General features: G+C 37.8%; 1 protein-coding gene across 1 annotated transcript; it reads left to right on the top strand.

The window, feature by feature from the left end:
• Positions 1-978: 978 nt before the first annotated feature.
• LOC130854244 (60S ribosomal protein L37a-like) lies at positions 979-20,129 on the top strand. The gene is made up of 2 exons (XM_057736972.1): positions 979-1,018; positions 19,825-20,129. The coding sequence occupies exons 1-2, from the start codon at positions 979-981 to the stop codon at positions 20,127-20,129; spliced, it is 345 nt and encodes a 114-aa protein (XP_057592955.1).
• Positions 20,130-22,748: the final 2,619 nt, after the last annotated feature.

Below are 22,748 nucleotides of genomic sequence, written 5' to 3'. Positions count from 1 at the left end.
CTGCACTGTTTCTTAAATCCGTATTACATTCGTGTTCCCCTTGTGGATTAACTGAGCTGACTACAAATGCCTTCCCAGTTTCTGCCTGTGCAGCACCCACTCTGCACCGGTACAAGTGGTGATGGGGACACTCAGGAGGCTGACTTGAGGACCCTTTCATTACTATGCCTGGTAGGGCTTATTTGACAACTAAAGAGATGTGGAGAGATAAACAACAAGATAAAGAAGCTGATGGCGACTCTGATGTGTCCATCTCAGACAACTGCATGATTAGAAAGACTTGAAATGAAAGAGTAGGCTGAGATGAAAGTTATTTTAAACTTTTGGACTTTGAAGTGCCTGCAGGACATCAAGGTAGCTCTCTGGCAGAGAGCTGGAAGCACCGATAGTGTCTTCTCCATTTGGAACGCTTCACCTGCAGCCAAATGCCCACGTGTCATGTCAGACAGTATGTAAAAGCCTAGCAGAGGCTTCCTGTCTAAAATACTCAAAAAGAGTGTGCTGTACCCTCTGTTTTTCTGTTACGGTCTTCCCAGCACTTCAACCCTTAATTTATACTCCAACTCATCCTGATATCGCCTCAGTTTGTCAACCAGTTGGTACCCCTTCCTTGATTTATAGACCTTGCTTAATTGTCAGACTTATCACGTCTGTCCCTAAAAATGCTGATAGTCAAATTACGCCTATTACACTTATGTCCAAGAAGTTGTGAGAATTAGGTAAATGAAAATTGCTTTAACTGTATGTTTCACAGACATAAATAATTTTATGAATATTTTGATATAGGCTGATGAGGATCTTTCTGAAGTTTGACTTAAATCATAATGCCTTCAGCATAATATTGAATTACTGGTTTGTGTTCGATGCTATATAAATGAAGGGGTGTGACTATACATTTTATTTATATTTATTTATACCCTGCCTCAAAAATTCAGATATGGCTCTGTGAATGCATGAATTCGGGAAGCTGAGGCCAACATGAATCCTTTAAAGTTTATGCTGAAAGCCGACAAAGAATGTGAGTAGAAAAGATATACTTATCAGCCTTGATGGGAAAGATAGAATTGAAATTCACTTAGGAAAGGTCATTCTGATAGGGTGGAAAGTACCACATCCAGAAAACCTTCCCCGGACGTTGCAAAGTGGGTTGGACATGCTTCTTCTACAAGTTCCTAGCATTGCGTGTACATTTCATTTTAGCACTTCCTACCTGTACTGTGACCACTTGTTGGCCATATATGCTCTGGCCCTTGCCTACTTCTTTGACTCCATTTTCTATTTTTTCCCCATGTATTTTATATTTTCCATTTGTCACTTTAGTAAGCAGTCTACATGCTTTACGTGGTGTGACAAGCTCAAAGACTATTAGAACTGGAATTCTGGGTCCTCAACTTTGTGTGTGTGTGTGAACAAAGGTAATTTTACTTCTTCCTCTCCAATTTGGATGCCTTTTATTTCTTTTTCTTGCCTAACTTCTTTGGCTTGGATTTTCCAGTTAAACAGAAACGGCAAAAGTGGGCATCCCTGTCTTGTTCCTGATCTTGGAAAGTTTTCAGTCTTTCACTATTGAGCATGATTGATGTTATGTTCATAAGATAATGTTCATTAAGATAAGGGAAGAGACTTCCCTGGTGGTCCAGTGGTAAAGAATCCGCCTTCCAATGCAGGGGACGTCGGTTCGATCCCTGGTCAGGGAACTAAGATCCCATGTGCCCTACAGGGCAACTAAACCCTCGAGCCACAACTACTGAGCCTGCATACATCAACTAGAGGGAAGCCCTTGTACCACAGCTAAAGAGAAGTCTGCAAGCTGCAGTGAACAGCCCGTGCACCGCAATGAAAGATCCTGCATGCCACAATTGAGACCTGATACAGCCAAAAATAAATAAATAATTAATAAATTAATTAAAATAAATAAATAAAATTAAAACTATCTTGTTAAAAAATTTTAAAAAATAAGGGAAATAGCATGATTGTATGCAGATGGGAGTAAGGTTTATATATCTTCTCTTCTGGTAAAAAATATATATATATATAATAAAATTTGCCATTTAATCATTTTGAAGTGTATAATACAGGGGCATTAATTACATTCACAATACTGTGCAACCATCACCACAATTTCCATAATTTTTTCATCATTGCAAACAGAAATTCTGTACCCATTAAACAAATACTCTCCATTTCCCCTCACCCTAGAGCCTGGGAACATCTAATCTACTTGCTGACACTATGAATTTGCTTATTCTAGATATTTAATATAGGTGGAATCATACAATATTTGTCCTTTTGTATCTGACATTTCACTAGGCATAATGTTTTCAAGATTCATGTATGTTGTAGCATGTGTCAGTATTTCATTGCTTTTTATGGTTGTATAATACTCCGTTGTATGTATAAACTACCTTTTGTTTATTTATTCATCTGTCAGAAAGGTTTTGGCTGTGGTGAATGATGCTACTACAAACATTTTGGTACACAACTTTGTTTGAATACCCCTTTTCGATTCTTTTGCATATATACCTACGAGTAGTGTTGCTGAATCATATGGTAATTATACGTGTAACTTTTTGAGGAACCTCCAAGCTATAATATGCTGCACCATATTACACCCCCATCAGCAATGTATGAGGGCTCTTCTTTATCCACACTCTCACCCACAGTGTTTTTTCCTTTTTATTAGAGCCATACCAGTGGATGTGAAGTGGTACTTTTCAATTTGCATTTCTTTAATAACCAATGATTTTGAGCATCTTTTCACATGCTTTGTGGCCATCTGTATAGCTTCTTGGGAGAAATTAACTATCCAAATTCTTTGCCTAATTTTTAATTGTCTTTTTGCATTTCACTAATGTGTAATGATGTTGACCATCTTTTAATGTACTGTGTATATCTTCTTTGGGGAAATGGCCATTAAACAACCCATTTTTTACTTGGGTTGTTCTTTTTAACTCAAGTATAATTGATTTACAATGCTGTGTTAGTTTCTGATTGTACAGCAAAGTGATTCAGATAGATATAGATATAGATATATTCTTTACCACTATGGTTTATTACAGGATATTGAATACAGTTCACTGTGCTATACAGTAGGACCCTGTTGTTTACTATTTTATATATAGTAGTTGGTTTTCAACTATTTACATCATACAAATAGCAATGTACAATATAAAGCACTCACTGTAGCAATATATAACACCCATTTTGTGTGTGTGTGTGTACACAGAAATTGCTATGGGAATCCTATTTATATATATATATACACACACTGTAATTAAAGGTCATTATACGTTGCTATAATGGGAGATATATATAGTGTGTGTGTAGACAGATAGCTGTATAATATTGTACACTACTATATGCACAATACTTATAGAGGTATATATACACACACACTATTATCTATATGTATATAGCATGCACTATAGCAATATATACCACCTCCACTGTGGATGAATTGGAAGCGTCTCTGCTTTCCCTTATATACAGCTATAAAAGTAATAACTGAAGATAAGCATTGCATAGTATACCAAGGCTCTAACAAATAGACCATGATTAATTCTGAGGGAAATCTTAATCACCAACCACAACCACAACCACAACTCCTCTGTAGTACAAATTGTGGCTGCCCTCAGGAGATGACTTGCACTTTAATTCCCTCCCCTGCCTCTACTGTCATCCTAACATTTCAAGGAAATTCTCAAGTCGCTGTTAGACATTCTTTTTATAAGGATCCCCTAGATCATTCTTTTCAGCAAACATGTTTTTGCTCCATCTTTCAAAAAAAATCCCTTGCTGGCTTCCACCAGTCTCTTTAATTACCTACCACCCTATTTCTGTCCACTTTAGAGTGAAAATCCTATGTTCATTGTCTCCAGTTCTCTCTTCTCCCTTGAACCTGCTACAATCAGGTATGCATCCCGCCCACTCCTGAACTGTTCACCTCAGGTCACAAAACAATCTCCACTTTTCAGAGCCACTGGCCCCGCCCCAGTCTTTCTCTTACTTGCCCAATCAGCTGCATTTGTCATGGTTGGTCACTTTCTCCTCCTTGAATCACTTGCATTACTCAGCTTGCAGGACACTGCTTTCTCCTGGTCCTTTTCCCAATTTCCTGCCCACTCTTCCTCACTCTTTTTTTCAGAGAAAAAAGACTCATCCGCTCACTACAACTAGAGAAAGCCCACGTGCAGCAAAGAAGACCCAACACAGCCAAAAAAATAATTAATGCAAAAAATTTGTCATATATATATTCAACCTTATATCCATTAGCAAATAAGCCTACATGAGTGGAATTATAAAAATTATTATAAGATATTTGTGAGTATGTTTATCAAAACAATGACTACTCACCCTACTGATTCCAGATCTAACTACAGGGAAGTAATTAATTGCTTTTTGTTCTACTTAGAAATTTCTCAAAATTATAGCATTAGGATATTAATATTATTTCCTAAACTATAAAACGTCTTCATGTAAGTTACACATAATTAGAATGCTTAGCAGCCAGAAAGCAATTTTGTTTCATTGAAGCTTCTCTTTCTCTTATAGTGTTAGATTCACTTAAAATAAAATGACATTATCTTTATAGCTCATTTAAGTTTTATATGGATTACTTTTATCAAATATTTCTAGGACACAGTCATTTCATGGGTATAGTGTTACTCATGGATTAGTTAAGATCTGCTTGAGGAAGTCTATATTTCTACTTCCCTCTGAAATAGTTACAGTGTTCATGAAACATAACTCATCAGAGAGCATGGGAAATGCCATACAGATCTTGATGACATAAAGAGTTTTGAAGTATTTTGATTACTTTGAAAATAAAGTTAAAATCCAATTAATAACGAAGTGATTTTCTAAAACGTATGCAACCCAAGTAGCAAAGGAAATTCTTTAGAAATTTCACTTTAAACACTTTGTTTAGCAAGTAAGTCTTCTCTGTAGCAATGAGTTTCTCATCCTCTTTACTTGTTTAATATATTCAGGTGATTGGTATTAATTTGCCTCTTCCTTCTTTTTGCATCTTCATTTTGAAGTCTGATTGGAATTCATTCTGTACAGAAAATAATTTTCATTGAGGCCTTTTCAGACTATGTACATCTGCAAAAAATATCAAAGGAATGATCCAGAGCTCCAGCTACTGAAAAGGAAGGATCTCTCTTGGAAACCTGAATAAGAAAGCATCTGAAGTTATTAATCATTTTCTTAATCCTTTCCACATCCCTGCCAGTGATTCTGAGGATATAATACTAATAATATTTACTCTAACACTGGCATTACTATAATGAAAACTCCCCTTACATAATAACATTGATTCAATCAGGAGTCAAGCGCTGAGAAATATTTTTAGAGGCCATTGTTTGCAAAAGCTGCCTTCTTACAGTCTCTGGAATTGCCATGCGTAAGCAAAATTTGATCAAGAGAAAAGAAATTGTGATAGGCACTTTGCAAGATCCCAAGGGATCCAACAGCAAGAGAGAAAAGAAAGGGTCTAGTGAAAAAGCAATTTGCAGATCGATCCATGAGTATAATATCATTTCTGTAAAGAAAATTCAAATACACAAAACTATATCCTTCTATTAGGTACACATAATGGTGATTGTATGTGGGTAGTAGTTTCCAGAAGGGTGCTGGATTTCATTTGGTATTCTTTTTTTTTTTTATAAATTTATTTATTTATTTATTTATTTAATTGGCTGTGTTGGGTCTCTGTTGCTGTGCGCTGGTTTTTTTTTTTTTTTTTTTTCTTTTTAGTTGTGGTGAGTGGGGGCTACTCTTCATTGTGGTGCAGGGGCTCCTCATTGCCGTGGCCTCTCCCGTTGCGGAGCATGGGCTCTAGGCGCATGGGCTTCGGTAGTTGCAGCACATGGGCTCAATAGTTGTGGCTCATGGGCTCTAAAGCACAGGCTCAATAGTTGTGGCGCACAGGCTTAGCTGCTCCGTGGCATGTGGGATCTTCCTGGAGCAGGGATCGAACCCGTGTCCCCTGCATTGGCAGGCGGATTCTCAACCACTGCGCCACCTAGGAAGCCCCATTTGGTATTCTTTTAATGTATGGCCCTGAGATTAAGCATTCATGGAATAAAAAGATGTAGAGAAACCCTTTACATGATTATCCAAGAAAGACAAAATGGGTCAAAAACTCAACTCAAAACAAAATTTTTTTACACAAATTTATTTATTTTATTTTATATTTCTTTGTGCATTGGGTCTTCTTTGCTGTGCATGGGCTTTCTCTAGTTGTGGTGAGTGAGGGCTACTGTTTGTCGCAGTGGGTGGGCTTCTCATTGTGGTGGCTTCTCTTCTAGAGCACGGGCTCTAGGTGCACGGGCTTCAGTAATTGTGGCACATGGGCTCAGTAGTTGTGGTGCACAGGCTTAGCTGCTCCACGGCATGTGGGATCTTCCCGGACCAGGGATCGAACCCATGTCTCCTGTATTGGCAGACAGATTCTTAACCACTGCGCCACCAGGGAAGCCCCAAAACAAATTTTTGAAGGTGGCTCTAAGGAATTAGTTTGGAGAGCTAGTGGAGTGTAAATGTGCTCTACAGAGCACTTTGAATTACTTGTGTAAATTGTCTCTTTTAACTCTCACCACAAGACTGAGGCAGGTAATATTATTTCCTCTTTACAGATGGACAAACTGAGATGCAGGAAGGTGTCCCACCTTCAAATCTCACATAAATATTGAGAGAGTTTGAATTTGAATTCAGTTCTTTCTCCAAAATCCACTCTTCTCCCAGTGGACCAGACTGTCTCCAGTAATTTTGTCAGTTGTCTTCTGTGACCACCTACTAAAATATTTTCTGTTTTTAAGTCTTTTAATCATTTTATTATTTGAACACTGTTATTCTATTACAAATAATTATATGATCGCTTGATTCTTTTAGATCAAAACAAATGTATTTAACAAATGCTTTACACATTTATTGCAGAATGACTGCAGAATAAGAAAATATTAAATAAGGACAAAAACTGTACGTGCCGTACCAGTTAAAGGCAGTCACTGTTAACGTTTTGGTAAACATTCCTTCAGTCTCCTGGTGACTACACGGCGGTACCATTTTCTAATCAGCTTTTAAGAATTACTCATTCAACAAGTATTAATTGAATGCTGAACTGTGTTATAAGAATATGTTGTAAACGTTTTTCCATCATTAAATGTCTTCTTTGGAAACACTTGTCACATTGTAAAATTTTAAGATAGATCTCTATCCTTTTGCTTATTTAATGGAGGATAAAACCTAAAATGATTGTATTTAATGAGAAACTCCAGAGAAATTAAATTATTATCTTACTAATAGAGTCTCTGAGTTTTCTACAGAACCATCTGTCATAACATTTGTAATTCGTTTTATCTGCTTTGAAGCCGTTTCCTTTGGGTTGCTATATGCCAGGGTGGGCAAACTGTGGCCTGAGGGTCAGACCTGACCCACTGTCTGTTTTCGTGAGAGTTTATAGGAACACAGCCACACTCACTTAGTTACTTGTCTTTTGCTGTTTTGTGCTACAACAGGAGAGTTGCTGGCCCACAGAGTATGGCCCCCAAAGCATAAAATATTTAATATCTGGGCCTTTACAGAAAAGGGTTGCTGACCCTTGATACACACTACAATGTTAATTCCTAAGAGCTTCTCTGCCCCACATGCTCACAAATCACCATACTTTGGTACTAGAGGCGCAATTCCAAATAGAGCATCCAGCTCTACAACATAATGTCAGATGCCCGAATCAGAATCTGTCTATACAGCCCCCCTCAAATCCATAAAATCAACAAGATGTAAATAAAACCAGACATATCCAGCCCTCAGCATTAGTAGGAGACAAGGAACAACCCAAACTTCAAATTACCTGTACGTAGAGAAATAAATACCAAATTCCAATAGAACTCCTGTTCCTACAAGCCTATGGAGGCTAAGAGTAGGGGGACAGTGGCTTAAACAACTCCATTTAAAAGAAAAGAGGGGAGCAAAGGACTTAAACAAAGCATGGACAAAAATCACCCCAGGGAGAAAGCGTTCCACACTGAGTGTTTGCACTCAGGTCCAGAGGTCATCCTCCATAGTCCTTGATACATGGAAGATGCATGAAGGTGACGGGGCTGGAGGCAGCTGCCCCCAAACAGGATTTGTCCTGCGAGGGTGTCAGTGAATGGGGGCGGGGCGGGGCGCCTTGGAGACACCACAGCAAGGGGAAAAGAGAGAGTTAAATTAAGGACCCTAAACAATAGGACACACCAACACTTTCACCCTCCAACAGCACCCCAAACTCATTTACTTAAAAGAAACTGTATGTCCATATCCTGGCTGAACTGTGCCTTCATATCGTGTGTTAAATGCCCAGGAATAGCAAAAAATTAAACCAACTCCTTACCAAGCAACTATAAGAGCACAAAAACAAAGCAAAACAAACCAAGAATCATACTTTTAGCTGATGAAAACTTTCCCCTAAACCAGCCACAAAGTAGTGTACTGGGACACAAAACTCTATGAATTGTATATTCTCAAATAAACATGGAAAGATAATTTTTTAAAAACCCCACTTAGAATCACAAATTCAAACACTAAGAAGAAATATGGGAGGGAGGGAATATGGGGATATGTGTATAAAAACAGATGACTGAACTTGGTGTACCCCCCCAAAAATAATAAATAAATAAATCAAATTAAAAAAAAAAAAGAAATATGGACCCACCCCCCCACAAAAAAAACAAAACAAAGCAAAAACAAACAAAAACCCAAAAGCCAGGATGAAATGCAACAAGAATGGATCAAATTCAGCAAAGCAATGGTAGAAAAAAGCATAAGGTCTAAAAAATGAAGGAGTACAAAGTGCCCAAGGAAGAAGGAATTCAAATAAAGACCAAATAAGAAACAATGAAGAAAGTGAGTAAAACAACAAGACAATGAAACTGAGATAAAGATATTTGCAAAGGGATTAGAGAGAATATGATGGGGATGGAAAGCAGACACACACAAAATCAGCATACACGTAACTGGAATCTCTGAAGAAGAGAAATGAAACAATGGAATAAAACTAGTGTTTAAAAATTTTTTTTTAAATTTCCAAAAGTGAGAAAACATAAATATAAATACTGAAAAGGCAAGTACATGGGAAAAACAACCAGTTATGATGAACTCTGAGATATAGCTTAGAAAAATCTACAATGAAATATTCACAATGTTTAAAATGCAATTAAAAATTACTATACACTAGAAACTAACACAACATTGTAAATCAGCTATACTTCAATAAAAAAATGGTTTTATGTACTAAACCTGCAAAGAAGCAGAGAAATGTAATCCATAAACAAACGAACAAAATAATCTAATTGCAACAGACCCAGAAACAGTGTGGAATTAGCAGAGAAACCCTTTATTTATGTATTTATTTTATTGAAGTGTAGTTGACTTACAATGTTGTGTTAGTTTCAGATGTACAGCAGAATATATATATATTCTTTTTTTTTTTTTGGCTGTGTTGGGTCTTTGCTGCTGCGTGTGGGCTTTCTCTAGTTGTGGCGAGCGAGGGCTGCTCTTCGTTGCAGTGTGCAGGCTTAGTTGCTCTGCAGCATGTGGGATCCTCCCGAACCAGGGATGAAACCCGTGTGCCCCGCATTGGCAGGCAGATTCTTAACCACTGTGCCACCAGGGAAATCCCTATATTCTTTTTCAGAGTCTTTTCCCTTATAGATTATTACAAAATATTAAGTATTGTTCCCTGTGCTACACAGTAGGTCATTGTTGGTTATCTATTTTATATATAGTAGTGTGTATATGTAATCCCAAACTCCTAATTGATCTCCCCTCCCCTTCCCCCTTTGGTACCCCATAAGTCTGTTTTCTATGAGCAGACAAATCCTTTAAAATACCCTTTATAAAAATTCTCAAGCATGTAAAGAAAAATATAGATATACTGAGGGGAGAAACGGAAGATACAGAAAAAAAAAAGGCCAAATGGAAATTCCAGACCTGAAAAAGATGATGTAACCAAAATGAAAATAAATAACTGGATGCGATCATCAGAAGACTAGACAGTGAAGAAAAAAAAAAAAAAAGATCAAGTGTCTGAAGATACTGAAGATACACCAAAAGCAATGCTTTCAAATGAAAGCATGGAGGTGGAAAAAGACTGGGAGGAAAAAACAAAAGAATTTCACTTCAGTGATCTATGGGACAATATTAAATTGTCTAATATTTGTATACTTTTAATCTCAGGAAAGTGGGGGCAAACAGCTATTTGAAGAACCAATAGCCAGAATGTTTTCTGACTTGATGAAAATTATAAACCTACATACCCAGGAAGCTCAATGAACTTAATCAGAGTTAAAGAAAACAGCACCAAGTCATGTTATTGTCAAATCACTGAAAACTAGTGAAAAAGAGAAACATTTAAAAGCATTCAGAAAATAAAACACATTAGTAGTGGACCAAAGGTAATAAATACCAAAGACAATTTTCAGAAACAATAGAGTCAGAACACAATGGAAGGACAACTTTATTTTGCTAGAAGAAAAACTCTCAACCTAGAGTTCTATATCCAGCAAAAATATTTTTCGAAATAAAGGTAAAATAAAGACTTTTCAGGCAAACACATGATGAGAGTTTTGTTTTTGTTTTTGTTTTGGCCAGCCAGACTTGCACTAAAGAAGTCTATGGAAGTTCATTATGCTTAAGAAAAATTATAGCAGGAAAACACCATTCTACCAGAGAAGAACAAGAAGAAAGTGAAGTGGCAGAAGAGGGGTGAGGAAGAGAAGGAGAAAAGAAGGTGGAGGAGGAGGGGAAGCAGAAGGAAGAGCAGGAAATTGAGAAGAGAAACAGAACAAGCAGAAGCAGAAGCCTGCTGTTCTTGTAAATAAGAGGGCCATGTGCATATGTTTATGTATTTTCTATACCTGCTTTCACGTTACAATAGCAGATTTGAATAGCTGGGACAGACACCGGTTTACTATCTGGTTGTTTAAGGAAAATGTTTGCTGACCCATAGTCAATATATTTCAATTAAATGGTAGAGTCTCATCAGACTGAATATAAAAGCAAGATCCAACTATATACTATCTCCAAGAACCATGGTTAAAACATAGAGACATAATAAGTAAAAGGATGAAAATAATATACCACACAAACACTAATTGTAAAATAGTTAAAGTGGCTACATTAATATCAAAGAAAGCTTTGAGAAAGGTGTAATTAACAGGAATGAAGGGGGGTATTTCCTAATGATAAAAGGATCACTTCAGTAAGAAGATGTACAATTTCTTTTCTTTTTCTTTTTTTCACTGCGTTAGGTCTTTGTTGCCGTGCACGGGCTTTTCTCTAGTTGCGGCGAGTGGGGGCTACTCTTAGTTGTGGTGCAAAAGTTTCTCAATGCGGTGGCTTCTCTTGTGGAGCATGGACTTTAGGAGAGCAGGCTTCAGTAGTTGCAGTACTTGGGCTCGGTAGTTGCGGCTCAAGGGCTCAGTAGTTGTGGCTCAAGGGCTCAGTAGTTGTGGCATGAGGGCCCTAGAGTACACAGGCTTTAGTAGTTGTGGTGCATGGGCTGAGTAGTTGTGGTATGTGGGCTCAGTAGTTGTGGCTCACAAGCACTAGAGCACAGGCTCAGCAGTTGTGGTGCACGGGCTTAGTTGCTCCGCGGCATGTGAGATCTTCCCAGACCAGGGACTGAACCCATGTCCCCTGCCCTGGCTGGCAGATTCTTAACCACTGAGCCATGAGGGAAGTTCAAGACACACAATTTCAATTTAACAGAGCATTAAAATATACAAAGCAAAACCTCACAGAACACAGAGAACAAGAAAAATCCATAACTATAGCAGCAGATTTCAACATCCTTTCTCAAAAACTGATAGTACACAGAAAATAGGTAAGAATATGGAAGATCTGAACATTATTAACAAACTTGACCTGACATCTGTAGAACACTCCACTCAGCAACAGCAGAAAATACATTCTTTTTAAGCATACAAAGACCATTCACCAGAATAAACCATAGGCTAGGTCATAAAATAAGCCTCAGAAATTAACAGGGGATTGAAGTCATAGAGAATATGTTCTCTGATCAAAATGGACCAAATTAGAATTCAATGGAAGAAAGACATCTGTAAATTCCAAATATTTGAAAATTAAATGACACATTTCTAAATAAGCCATAGGTCAAAGAAGAAATCACAAGAGATACTAGTGCAAAACATATTTTGCCTGATGAAATAAAAACACAACATGTTAACATATATGGATTGCAGTTAGTGTAGTGTTTAGAGAGGAATTTATACCTTTAAGTACTCATATTAGAAAAGAAGAAAGGTCTAAAATCATTGACTCAAGTTTCTACCTTAACAGACAGAAAAAGACAGCAAATTTAATCCAGAGTGAATTGAAAAAGGAAATTATTTGGATAATAGCCAAAATCAATAAAATAGAAAACAATAAAGAAAATCAATGAAAACAAAATTGTTTTCCTAAGAGAAACAAAACTGACAAGCCCTGAAACTTATATCCTATCGCACATAAACTATACCTCAAAACAAAAACAAAAACAAAAATACCCCAAACTGACAAGTTTTTAGCCAGATGGATTAGAGGGGAAAAAGAGAGAAAATACAAATTATCAATATAAGGAAACTACTTAAATGTTCAAACATAGGAGTCTGGTTAAATAAACTATGATATATTAACATGATGGAGACACATGCAGTTGTAGTAAAAATGAGGAAGAACTCTAGGATGAGATATGTGGTGGTTTCCAGGATATATTAAGTAAAATAAGTAAAATGCAAAACAGTACATGTAATATGCTATCTTGGGTATAAGAGAAGAGGAAATAAGGAAACACTCACAAATCTGCTTATAAAGAAATATAAGAGGGACTTCTCTGGTGGCGCAGTGGTTAAGAATCTACCTGCCAATGCAGGGGACACGGGTCTGATCCCTGGTCTGGGAAGATCCCACATGCTGCAGAGCAACTAAGCTTGTGCACCACAACTACTCAGCTTGTACTCTAGAGCCCGTGAGCCACAACTATTGAGCTCACGTGCCCCAACTACTGAAGTCTGCGTGCCTAGAGCCCGTGCTCTGCAACAGAGAAGACACTGCAATGAGAAGTGCGAGCACCACAATGGAAAGTAGCCCCCACTCACCGCAACTAGAGAAAGCCCACACAGCAACAAAGACCCAATGCGGCCAATAAATAAATAAAATTAATTAATGATAAAAAAAAGAGATATAGGAGACATTACAACTGATACTACAGAAATACACAGTTATGAGAGACTACTATGAATAAATATATGCTACTAAACTAGATAATGTAGAAGAAATGGATGAATTTCTAGGAACATAAAACCTACCAGGACTGAATCATAAAGAAACAGTAAATCTGAACAGACAACGAAGGGGCATGGAGATTGAATCAATAATCGAAAACCTCTCAAGAAAAAAAAAGCCCAACACCAGATGGTTTCACAGGTGAATTCCACCAAACATTTAAAGAAGAAATAACACCAATCTTTCTCAAACTCTTGCAAAAAATTGAAGAGAAGGGAACACTTCCACATGTATCTTATGAGGTCAGCATTACCCTGATACCAAAGCCAGACAAAAACACTACAAGAAAAGAAAATTACAAACCTATATCCCTGATGAAGATAGATGCAAAAATGCCCAACAAAATATTAGCAAATCAAATTTAAAGGCTCATTGACCATGAGCAAGTGGGATTTATCCTTGAGATGCAAGGATGGTTCAACATGAAAATCAATAAATGTGATATACCACATTAATAGTATGAATGAAATGAAATATGAAAATCATATAATCATCCCAATATATGAAAAAGCATTTGACAAAATACAACATCCTTTCATAATAAAAACACTGAGGATAATAAAGGCCAACATGACAAGACCAGAGCTAACATCATTCTCAATGGTGAAAAATTTTAAATCTTTTCTGCTAAGATCAGGAACAAGGCAGGAATGCCTACTCTCACCATTTCTGTTCGTCATAGTACTGAAAGTCCTAGCTAGAGCAATTAGGCAAGGAAAAAAAAATACAGGGCATCCACAGCAGAAAGGAAAAATTAAATTATCTGTGTTCATAGATGACATGATCTAATACAAAGAAAATCCTAAAGATCCAACAAAAAAAAGAACTAATAAATGAATTCAGTAAAGTTGCAGGATGCAAAATCAACGCACATAAATCAGTTGCATTTCTATACACTAACAACAAACTATCTGAAAGAGAAGTTAAGAAAGCAATCCCATTTACAATAGCATTGAAAACAATAAAATACTTAGGAATAAATTTAACCAAGGAGGTGAAAGACCTTTACACTGAAAACTAGAAGACATCGAAGAAGGAGGTTGAAGGAGATACAAATACATGGAAAGATATTTCATGTTCTTGAAATAATTAATGTGGTGAAAATGTCTATACTACCAAAAACAATCCGCAGATTCAGTATAGTCATGATCAAAACTCCAATGGCATATTTTCACAATAATAGAAGAACAATTCTAATATTTACGTGGAACCACAAAAGACTCCGTATAGCTGAAGCAACCTAGGGAAAGACAAACAACACTGGAGCCATCACGATACCTGATTTCAAGCTATATTACAAAGCTAAAGTAATCAAAACCATATGGTCCTGGCATAAAAACAGATACATAAGACATAGAGCGTCCAGAAATAAATCTGTAAGTATATGGTCAACTAATTTTTGAGAAGAGTGCCAAGAACACACAATGGGAAAAGGGCCGTCTCTTTAATAAACGATATTGGGCAAACTGGATATTGACATGCTGAAGAATGAAACTGAACACCTTTATGTCACCACTCACAAAAATTAACTTGAAATCAAATGTAAGCCCTGAAACCACAGAACTTTTAGAAGAAAACAATAGGGGAAAAGATCCTTGACATGGGTCTAGGCAATGATTTCTCAGATAAGTCATCCAAAACACAAGCAACACAAACTAAAATAAACAAGTGGGACTACACTAAACTAAAGAGCTTCTGCACAGCAAAGGAAATAGTAAATTGAAAAGGCAATCTACAGAATGGGAGAAAATATTCATAAACCACATATATGATATAGAACAAATAGCCAAAATATATAAAGAACTCATACAACTCAATAGCAAAAAAAGGCAAACAATCCAATTATATATTGACCAAAGGACCTGAATAGGTTTTTCATACAAATGGCAAATAGGTATATGAAAAGATATACGAAAATATGCTCAACTTCACTAATCATCAGGAAAATGCAAATCAAAACCACAATGAGGTATCACCTCACACCTGTTAGGATGGCTTTTATCAAAAAGACATGAGATAGCAAATGTTGGTGAGGATGTGCAGAAAAGGGAGTCATTACATGCTATTGGTGGAAATATAAATTGGTACAGCCATTATGGAAAACAGTTTGGCATTTCCTCAAAAAATTTAAATTGGGGACTTCCTAGGTGGTGCAGTGGTTAAGAATCCACCTGCCAATGCAGGGGACACGGGTTCGATCTCTGCTCCAGGAAGATTCTACATGCAGAGGAGCAACTAAGCCTGTGTACCACAACTATTGAGCCTGCGCTCTAGAGCCTGTGAGCCACAACTATTGAGCCCGTGTGCTGCAGCTACTGAAGCCCACGTGCCTAGAGCCTGTGCTCTGCAACAAGAGAAGCCACCAAAATGAGGAGCCTGCACACCACAATGAGGAGTAGACCCTGCTCACCGCAACTAGGGAAAGCCCGTTTATAGCAATGAAGACCCAATACAGCCCATAAATAAATAAATAAACAAATAAACAAATAAATAAATAAATAAAAATTTAAATTGAACTACCATATGATCCAAAAATCCCACTTCTGAGTATATATTTGAAGGAATTGGTATCAGTGTCTCAAAGATATCTGCATACCCATATTCACTGCAGCATTATTCCCAACAGCCAAGATATAGAAACAACCTGTTTGTCAACCAATGAATAGATAAAGAAGTTGTGGAATATATATATATATATATATACACACACACATATAGAAAATTCAGCCATGAGAAAGGAAAAAATCCTGCCATTTGCAACAACATGGATGGACCTTAAGGGCATTCATTATGTTAAGTGAGAGAAGTCACACAGAGAAAGACAAATACTGTATGATATCACTTATATGTGGAATCGAATAAAGCTGAACTTGCAAAAACAGAGAGTAGAATGATGGTTTCCAGGGGCTGGGGGACAGGGAATTTGGAGAAGTGTTTATGGGTACAAACTTGCAACTAGCAAATAAATAAGTCCTGTAGCTCTAATGCACTACAGAGTGATTATAGTCAACAATACTATATTATAAGCTTCAAAGTTAAGATTGTGTCTTAATTGTCCTCAACATAAAAAAGAAAGTTCTGTGACATGATAAAGGTGTCAAGAACACTGATCATACTGTAATATATAAATGTATCAAATTAACCCTTTGTATGCCTCAGACTTACATGATGTTATATATCAATATATATTTCCTTTTTATTTCAATAAAAAAGGAAATACAGGATGGATAAATCAGAAAACAATAAGACTGGTTACTCACAGAGGCAAGGAGGTGAAGTGGATGGATGGAAGGAATGGGGATAGATACTTTTCTGAATGTAACTTTTTATTTATTTGTTTGTTTATTTATTTATTTATTTTCTCTAATTGTGCTTTTGTTAATTTAATTTATTGGTTGCATTGGGTCTTTGTTGCTGCACATGGGTTTTCTCTAGTTGCAGCGAGCAAGGGCTACTCTTCATTGTGGTGCACACGCTCCTCATTTTGGTGGCTTCTCTTGTTGTGGAGCATGGGCTCTAGGCAAGTGGGCTTCAGTAGTTGTGGCACATGGGCTCAATGGTTGTGGCACATGGGCTTAGTTGCTCTGCGGAATGTGGGATCTTCCTGGAGCAGGGATCCAACCCATGTCCCCTGTATTGGCAGGTGGATTCTTAACCACTGCGCCACCTAGGAAGTCCCTGAATGTAATTCTTTTTAGCAGTTTCCCTTTTAAATCATGCTTATGTTTTATATATCTAAAAAAGTAAATCCACAAGGAAGGGTGAATACCCTAACACTGAATGCAAACACAACCCAATGACCCTAGCTGGACTGCAGATTCATAACACAACTGCATTGAAGAGAATAAAAATGAAAACTAAATCAATTACTTTTGAACATAGTACTTTGACCTATATTTTCAATCTAGGAGAAAAAAAGAACTTCGAACAAATCTTGAACTCACTATTTGTTTTTGTTTTGTAGTAGTAGTAGCAGTATGAGTGTGGGAATTATGAAACTATTTTACTTGTAGCAAATTGTGTTAATGTCAGTAGCCATAGTCCACACTACGGAAGAAGGGAGATACAAACAAAGAACAGAGGAAGACAAGGAAGAACCTTGCGGTAGTGAATTGGAATTGGAGGTATTGGTATGAACTCATGATTACTTAGCTCTGTGGGTTGAAAGTGTCTAGAAGCAATGACATCCTAGTTGCAGTAAGCACGTTTAGCATCTAGATCTTGGTTTCCAGATACCATTACTCACTGAAAGGATGCAGGGCTCACTGAAGGAATGACTGATCCCAGGGTTAAGGCAGGGAAGGTACAAGTTGAGCCTGGAACATTCTGTTGAGCCAGAAGGTAATAATGTGCTCAAACAAAAAAAACATATATGGAGCATGGAAAAAAGACACGGAAGTCAGCTTGAAGGGAGTCCTACTATCCATGTCTGTGACCCTCTGAGCACCAAAATAAATAAGGATGCAATGGGTTACAAACCACCGAAGTAAATAAGATCCATTAGTCTCTATTGATGATTAAATAAAGAAAGCAAGGCTCTTCCTTACTGTAAAATGCACACTAGTTAGTGTGGAGGGAGTGGTGGAGTTGGATAAACACTATTTTAGTCCAGGAAAGAATTGCCAAGGAATGTTGTATCTAGTTTAAAGAGGTCTTAAAAAGTGTCTCCCCACAGATTACTTATTAGTTCCATAGAGAAGAATAGTAACTATAGAGTGGAGACACAAGACAATACCTTGACCAGATGATCAAAATTAATACTACCAGTTAAGAACAGATGGACACCATGTACCTCCAAACATGATACCCAGAGAAGGACACGACATTACTTTCCATAGTAATATCAGCCAGAGAACGTATAATCTGAATCTAGATCTAACCATGGGGAAGACAAGTCCAAACTGAAGAATATTCTGTAAAATAACTGACATATATTTTTCAAAAATGTCAATGTCATAAAAGGAAAAAAAAAACTTGAGAACAGAATAAAAATGCCTTTTAAATTGAGCAACTAGAAAATCATCGCCGACTTTGGTAGCGATAGAGATAGAAATCAGATCCCAGTGGGCTCAAAAAGGGAATGGGAACTAAAAACACAGCATGCAGGTAACTCCTGTGAGCAATGGAGACAGGGTTTTAAGAATGTACGCCAAGGGTTTATATGGGCTTCATAAATGGTTAATAACATACTTTTGTAGGGGACATATTAGGATGAGTGACATGAACATGCTATTTTTATGGGTCACCAACAGTCAAATATGAGAAATGTCAGATGCAAATGGTTTTGGAAAAACTGTATATTTACACTCGAAAGAATAAAATTGGACGGACCCTCATCTTATGCCATACACAACAATCAACTCAAAATGTATTAAAGATTTAAAAAGAAGATCTGAAACTGTAAAGCTCCTAGAAGGAAACATAGGGGGAAGTCATAACATTAGTTTAGGCAATGCTTTCTTGGATATGACACATAAAGGAGAAGCAGCAAAAGCAAAAATAGACAGGTGGCACTACATCTCACCAAAAAGCTTCTGCACAGCAAAGGAAACATAAACAGTGAAAAGGCAGCCTATGGAATGGAAGAAAATATTTGCAAACTATATACCTAAGGCGTTAATATCCTTATATGAAGGACCTCCCGCAACTACAATTCAATAGCAAAAAACCCCAAATAACCCAATTAAAAATAGACAAAGGACTTGAATAGACATTTCTCCAGCGAAGCCATACAAATGACCAACAGGTACATGAAAGATGCTCAACATCACTCATCATCAGGGAAATGCAAATCAAAGTCAAAATGAGACCTCAACTCAAACCAGTTAGGATGGCTATTATCAAAAATCAAAACAGAGAAAAACAAAACATAACAAGTGTTGTCAAGGACGTGGAGAAATTATAACCTTTATATACTGTTGGTGGGAATGAAAAATGGTGCTGCCACTATGGAAAATATGGAGGTTCCTCAAAAAAGTTAAAATAGATCCAGCAATCCCACTTCTGGGTGTATATCCAAAAGAATTGAAATCAGGATCTTGAAGAGATATCTGGTCTCCCATGTCCATTACAGCTTTAGTCACGATAACTGAGACATGACAACAAATATCCATTGATGGATGAATGGATACAGAAAATGTGATAAAAGCATACAATGGAACATTATTCAGCCTTAAGGAAAGGAGGAAATCCTGCCTTTTGAAACAACCTGGATGAACCCGGAGGACATATGCCAACCGAAATAAGCCAGACACAGAAGGACAAATACTACATGATCTCCCTTATATGAAGTGTCTAAAATAAACTCATAGAAGCAGAGAGTAGAATGGTGGTTGCCGGGGTTAAGAGGAGGGGGAAACGGGGAGGTTAATACTAATATTAGTCAAAGGATACAAAGTTTCAGTTATACAAAATGAGTAAGACCTAGAGATCTACTGTACAGCACAGTGACTGTAGTTAACAATATTGCATTGTGCTCTCTGGGCTCGGACCTAGGTTGTGGCAACGTGGCTAAACGCACCACGAAGGTTGGAATCGTGGATAAATATGGTGCCTCCCTCAGGAAAATGGTGAAGAAAATTGAAATCAGCCAGCACACCAAGTACACTTACTCCTTCTGTGGCAAAACCAATATGAAGAGACAAGCTGTGGGCATTTGGCACTGTGGTTTCTGCATAAAAACGGTAGCTGATGGTGCCTGGACCTACAACACCACTTCTGCTATCACAGTAAAGTCAGCCATCAGAAGACTGAAGGACTTGAAAGACCAGCAGAAGTGCCACCATTTGATACGTTGCTAGCCTATAATAAATGGGTTAGTTTATGTAACGAAAAAAAACCATCAATATTGTACTGTATGCTTAAAAATTGCTAAGAGGGTAGATCTTAAGTGTTCTTATCACAAAATATAATAGTAATAAATAATTAGGGCAGGAGGAAACTTTTGGAGATGTATTTCTTATGGCATAGACTGTGGTGATGTTTTCATGGATGTATACTTACATTCAAACACATCTTTTGTATACATTAAACATGTACAGTTTTTATGAATTAGTAACATCAATAAAATCGTTTCTTATAAAATAAATTATAGAATGAAAATCTGTTATTTTTGAAATAAAAAACGTTTGAAACAAAAAGTTTGAATGTTAAAAAAAAAAGAAGAAAGAAATGCAGAGATCAAGATGGCAAAGTAGAAAGACGCTGGGCTCACCTCCCCTCATGAAAACATACAAACTACAATTACATATAGAGTGACCCTCACTGAAATTGACCTGGGGACTAGCAGAACAGCTCTTCTACAACCAACACTGTAAAGGAAGAGCCACATGGAGTCTGGTAGGAATGGAGGAGAAGCGATCTGGTTGGGACCTGCACCCCTAATGGGGAACACAGAAGAGGAGGAGGATATCACAGGCCCAGGGACCCTCACTGGGGAGCAAGGGGTTTGAACCACACCCCAGCCCTGGGGTCTGACACCAGGAAGACAAGCCCCCTTAGCTGGTTTGAAAGCCAGTGGGGCTTACTGGAGTGCTGTAAGAAACCAAGCCTCCTGAGCAAACACATAGCATGGAGGCAGCAGATTGGAAACTGCCTGGGACTCTGGCCAGCCTGCCAGGACCACCCCACTACACCCACCACACCAGGCTCCTGTTCCAGCCCCTCTTACTCTGGCATTGCTCCCCACTAAGGTGGAGGTTGCTCTTTCTAATGAGAATGTGTATTCTTGCAGGGAATAGAGCCAACTCAGACCCTGCCCATGCCTCTGACCAGGGCTGAGGCAGCCACTGCTAGTGTGCACTTTGGTGTACACACTTGGGAGGGAGTGAAACTAGCTCCAGGGCAGAGACCACCTTCTCCAAAGCTCCCTTCCCTGTGCACACTTGGGAGAGGGTGGGGCCAGCTCAGGGGTGTGGCAGCAACTCCTCGGGCCCCAACCCAGCCTCTAACCAAGGCTTGCATACTAGGGAAAAAGTGAAACCAGCAAAGAAGTATAGCCCTAAGCCCTCAGGCCTCAGCCACATCCCAAATTAAGGTGGAGACTACCCTTACACCCAGGAACAGCCTAACTCCCTCAGGGCTCCTGCTCCTCACCTCACATCTGATAGGGCTGTGAGGACCACTGTGCACAGCAGAAGCACTGGTTTGTACATGGTTCTGGCTCTAGCCCCTCCAACCCCAGTCCTACCTCCCACATGACGAAGACTGCCAGCACACCACCGGGAAATATGTAGCCCTGCTCTCTTCAAATCTAGCTCTTCCACCACAGGGAAATATGTAGCCCTGCTCTCTTCAAATCTAGCTCTTCCACCACAGGGAAACATGTAGCCCTGCTCACTTCAAATCCAGCTCTTCCACTAAAGCCACTGGGCACGTGCAGACTGCATAGGGACACTCACATACAAGGACGCACCTTCAAAACCAGATAGGTAACTGTTTCACCTAATTTCAGAGACAGAGAAACTTAGAACGAGAAGACAGAGAGATACGTTTCAAAGAAAAGAACAAGGAAAAAGAACTGAAAAAACCCTAATGAATCAGAGATAAATAATTTATCGGATAAAGAGTTCAAAGCATAAGTAATAAGAATGCTATTGAACTCGGGAAAAGAATAGATGAACACAGTGAGAATTTTAACAAAGAACTAGAAAATATAAAAAAGAACCAGAGCTGAAGAATACAATAAGTGACATGAATAAATACACTAGAGGAAATTAACAACAGGTTAGGAGATACAGAACACATAAGTGATCTGGAAGATAGAATAATGGAAATCATCCAATCAGAACAGCAAAAAGAAAAATAAATTTTAAAAATAAGAATAGTTTAAGGGACATCTGAAATCACATCAAGTGTAGTAACATTTGCATTATAGGAGTCCTCAAGGAGAAGAGAGAGAAAACGGGGTAGCAAATGAAATGATGACTGAAAAATTCCCAAACCTGAAAAAGGAAACTTTTACATATGCTTTTGTTTACACACATTTTGTGAGAGTAATGGGATTTCAGATGATCTTTGTAGAATGGGTAGGAGGTGAATTTGCAGCGAAGAGAAGAGGTGAGTCAGTGTGGGAAAACAGTATAATATAATAAAGAGCAATTAGAAAACGAAAACAGCTGAGTAAAAAAAAATTCTAATAAAATAATGACTAAATATTAATTAGAAGAAATGTAATAGAGGAAAAACATTCTTATTTAAAACTTAGACTATGACTATTTCTGTCTCCTGAAGGTCGGAGATGAGTGTGTAAATACCATATCAGTAGGAATATAAATCATTTATCATTTCCTTCCACATTCAGGCACTCGTATACAGGAGAGGATGAAACTTCAAATTCGTCCAGTTCAAGAGAAAGTCTGTGAGTATACTGCCTTAGAGATAATATTAGTGAGCAGCTGGACACCTCAAAGCCAGCCCAG

The sequence above is a fragment of the Hippopotamus amphibius genome, chromosome 5, assembly GCF_030028045.1.
Source record: "Hippopotamus amphibius kiboko isolate mHipAmp2 chromosome 5, mHipAmp2.hap2, whole genome shotgun sequence".
In the NCBI taxonomy this organism is placed as follows: domain Eukaryota; kingdom Metazoa; phylum Chordata; class Mammalia; order Artiodactyla; family Hippopotamidae; genus Hippopotamus; species Hippopotamus amphibius.
The sequence above is the reverse complement of the archived record's forward strand: the minus strand, read 5'-3'. Positions and strand labels throughout refer to the sequence as shown.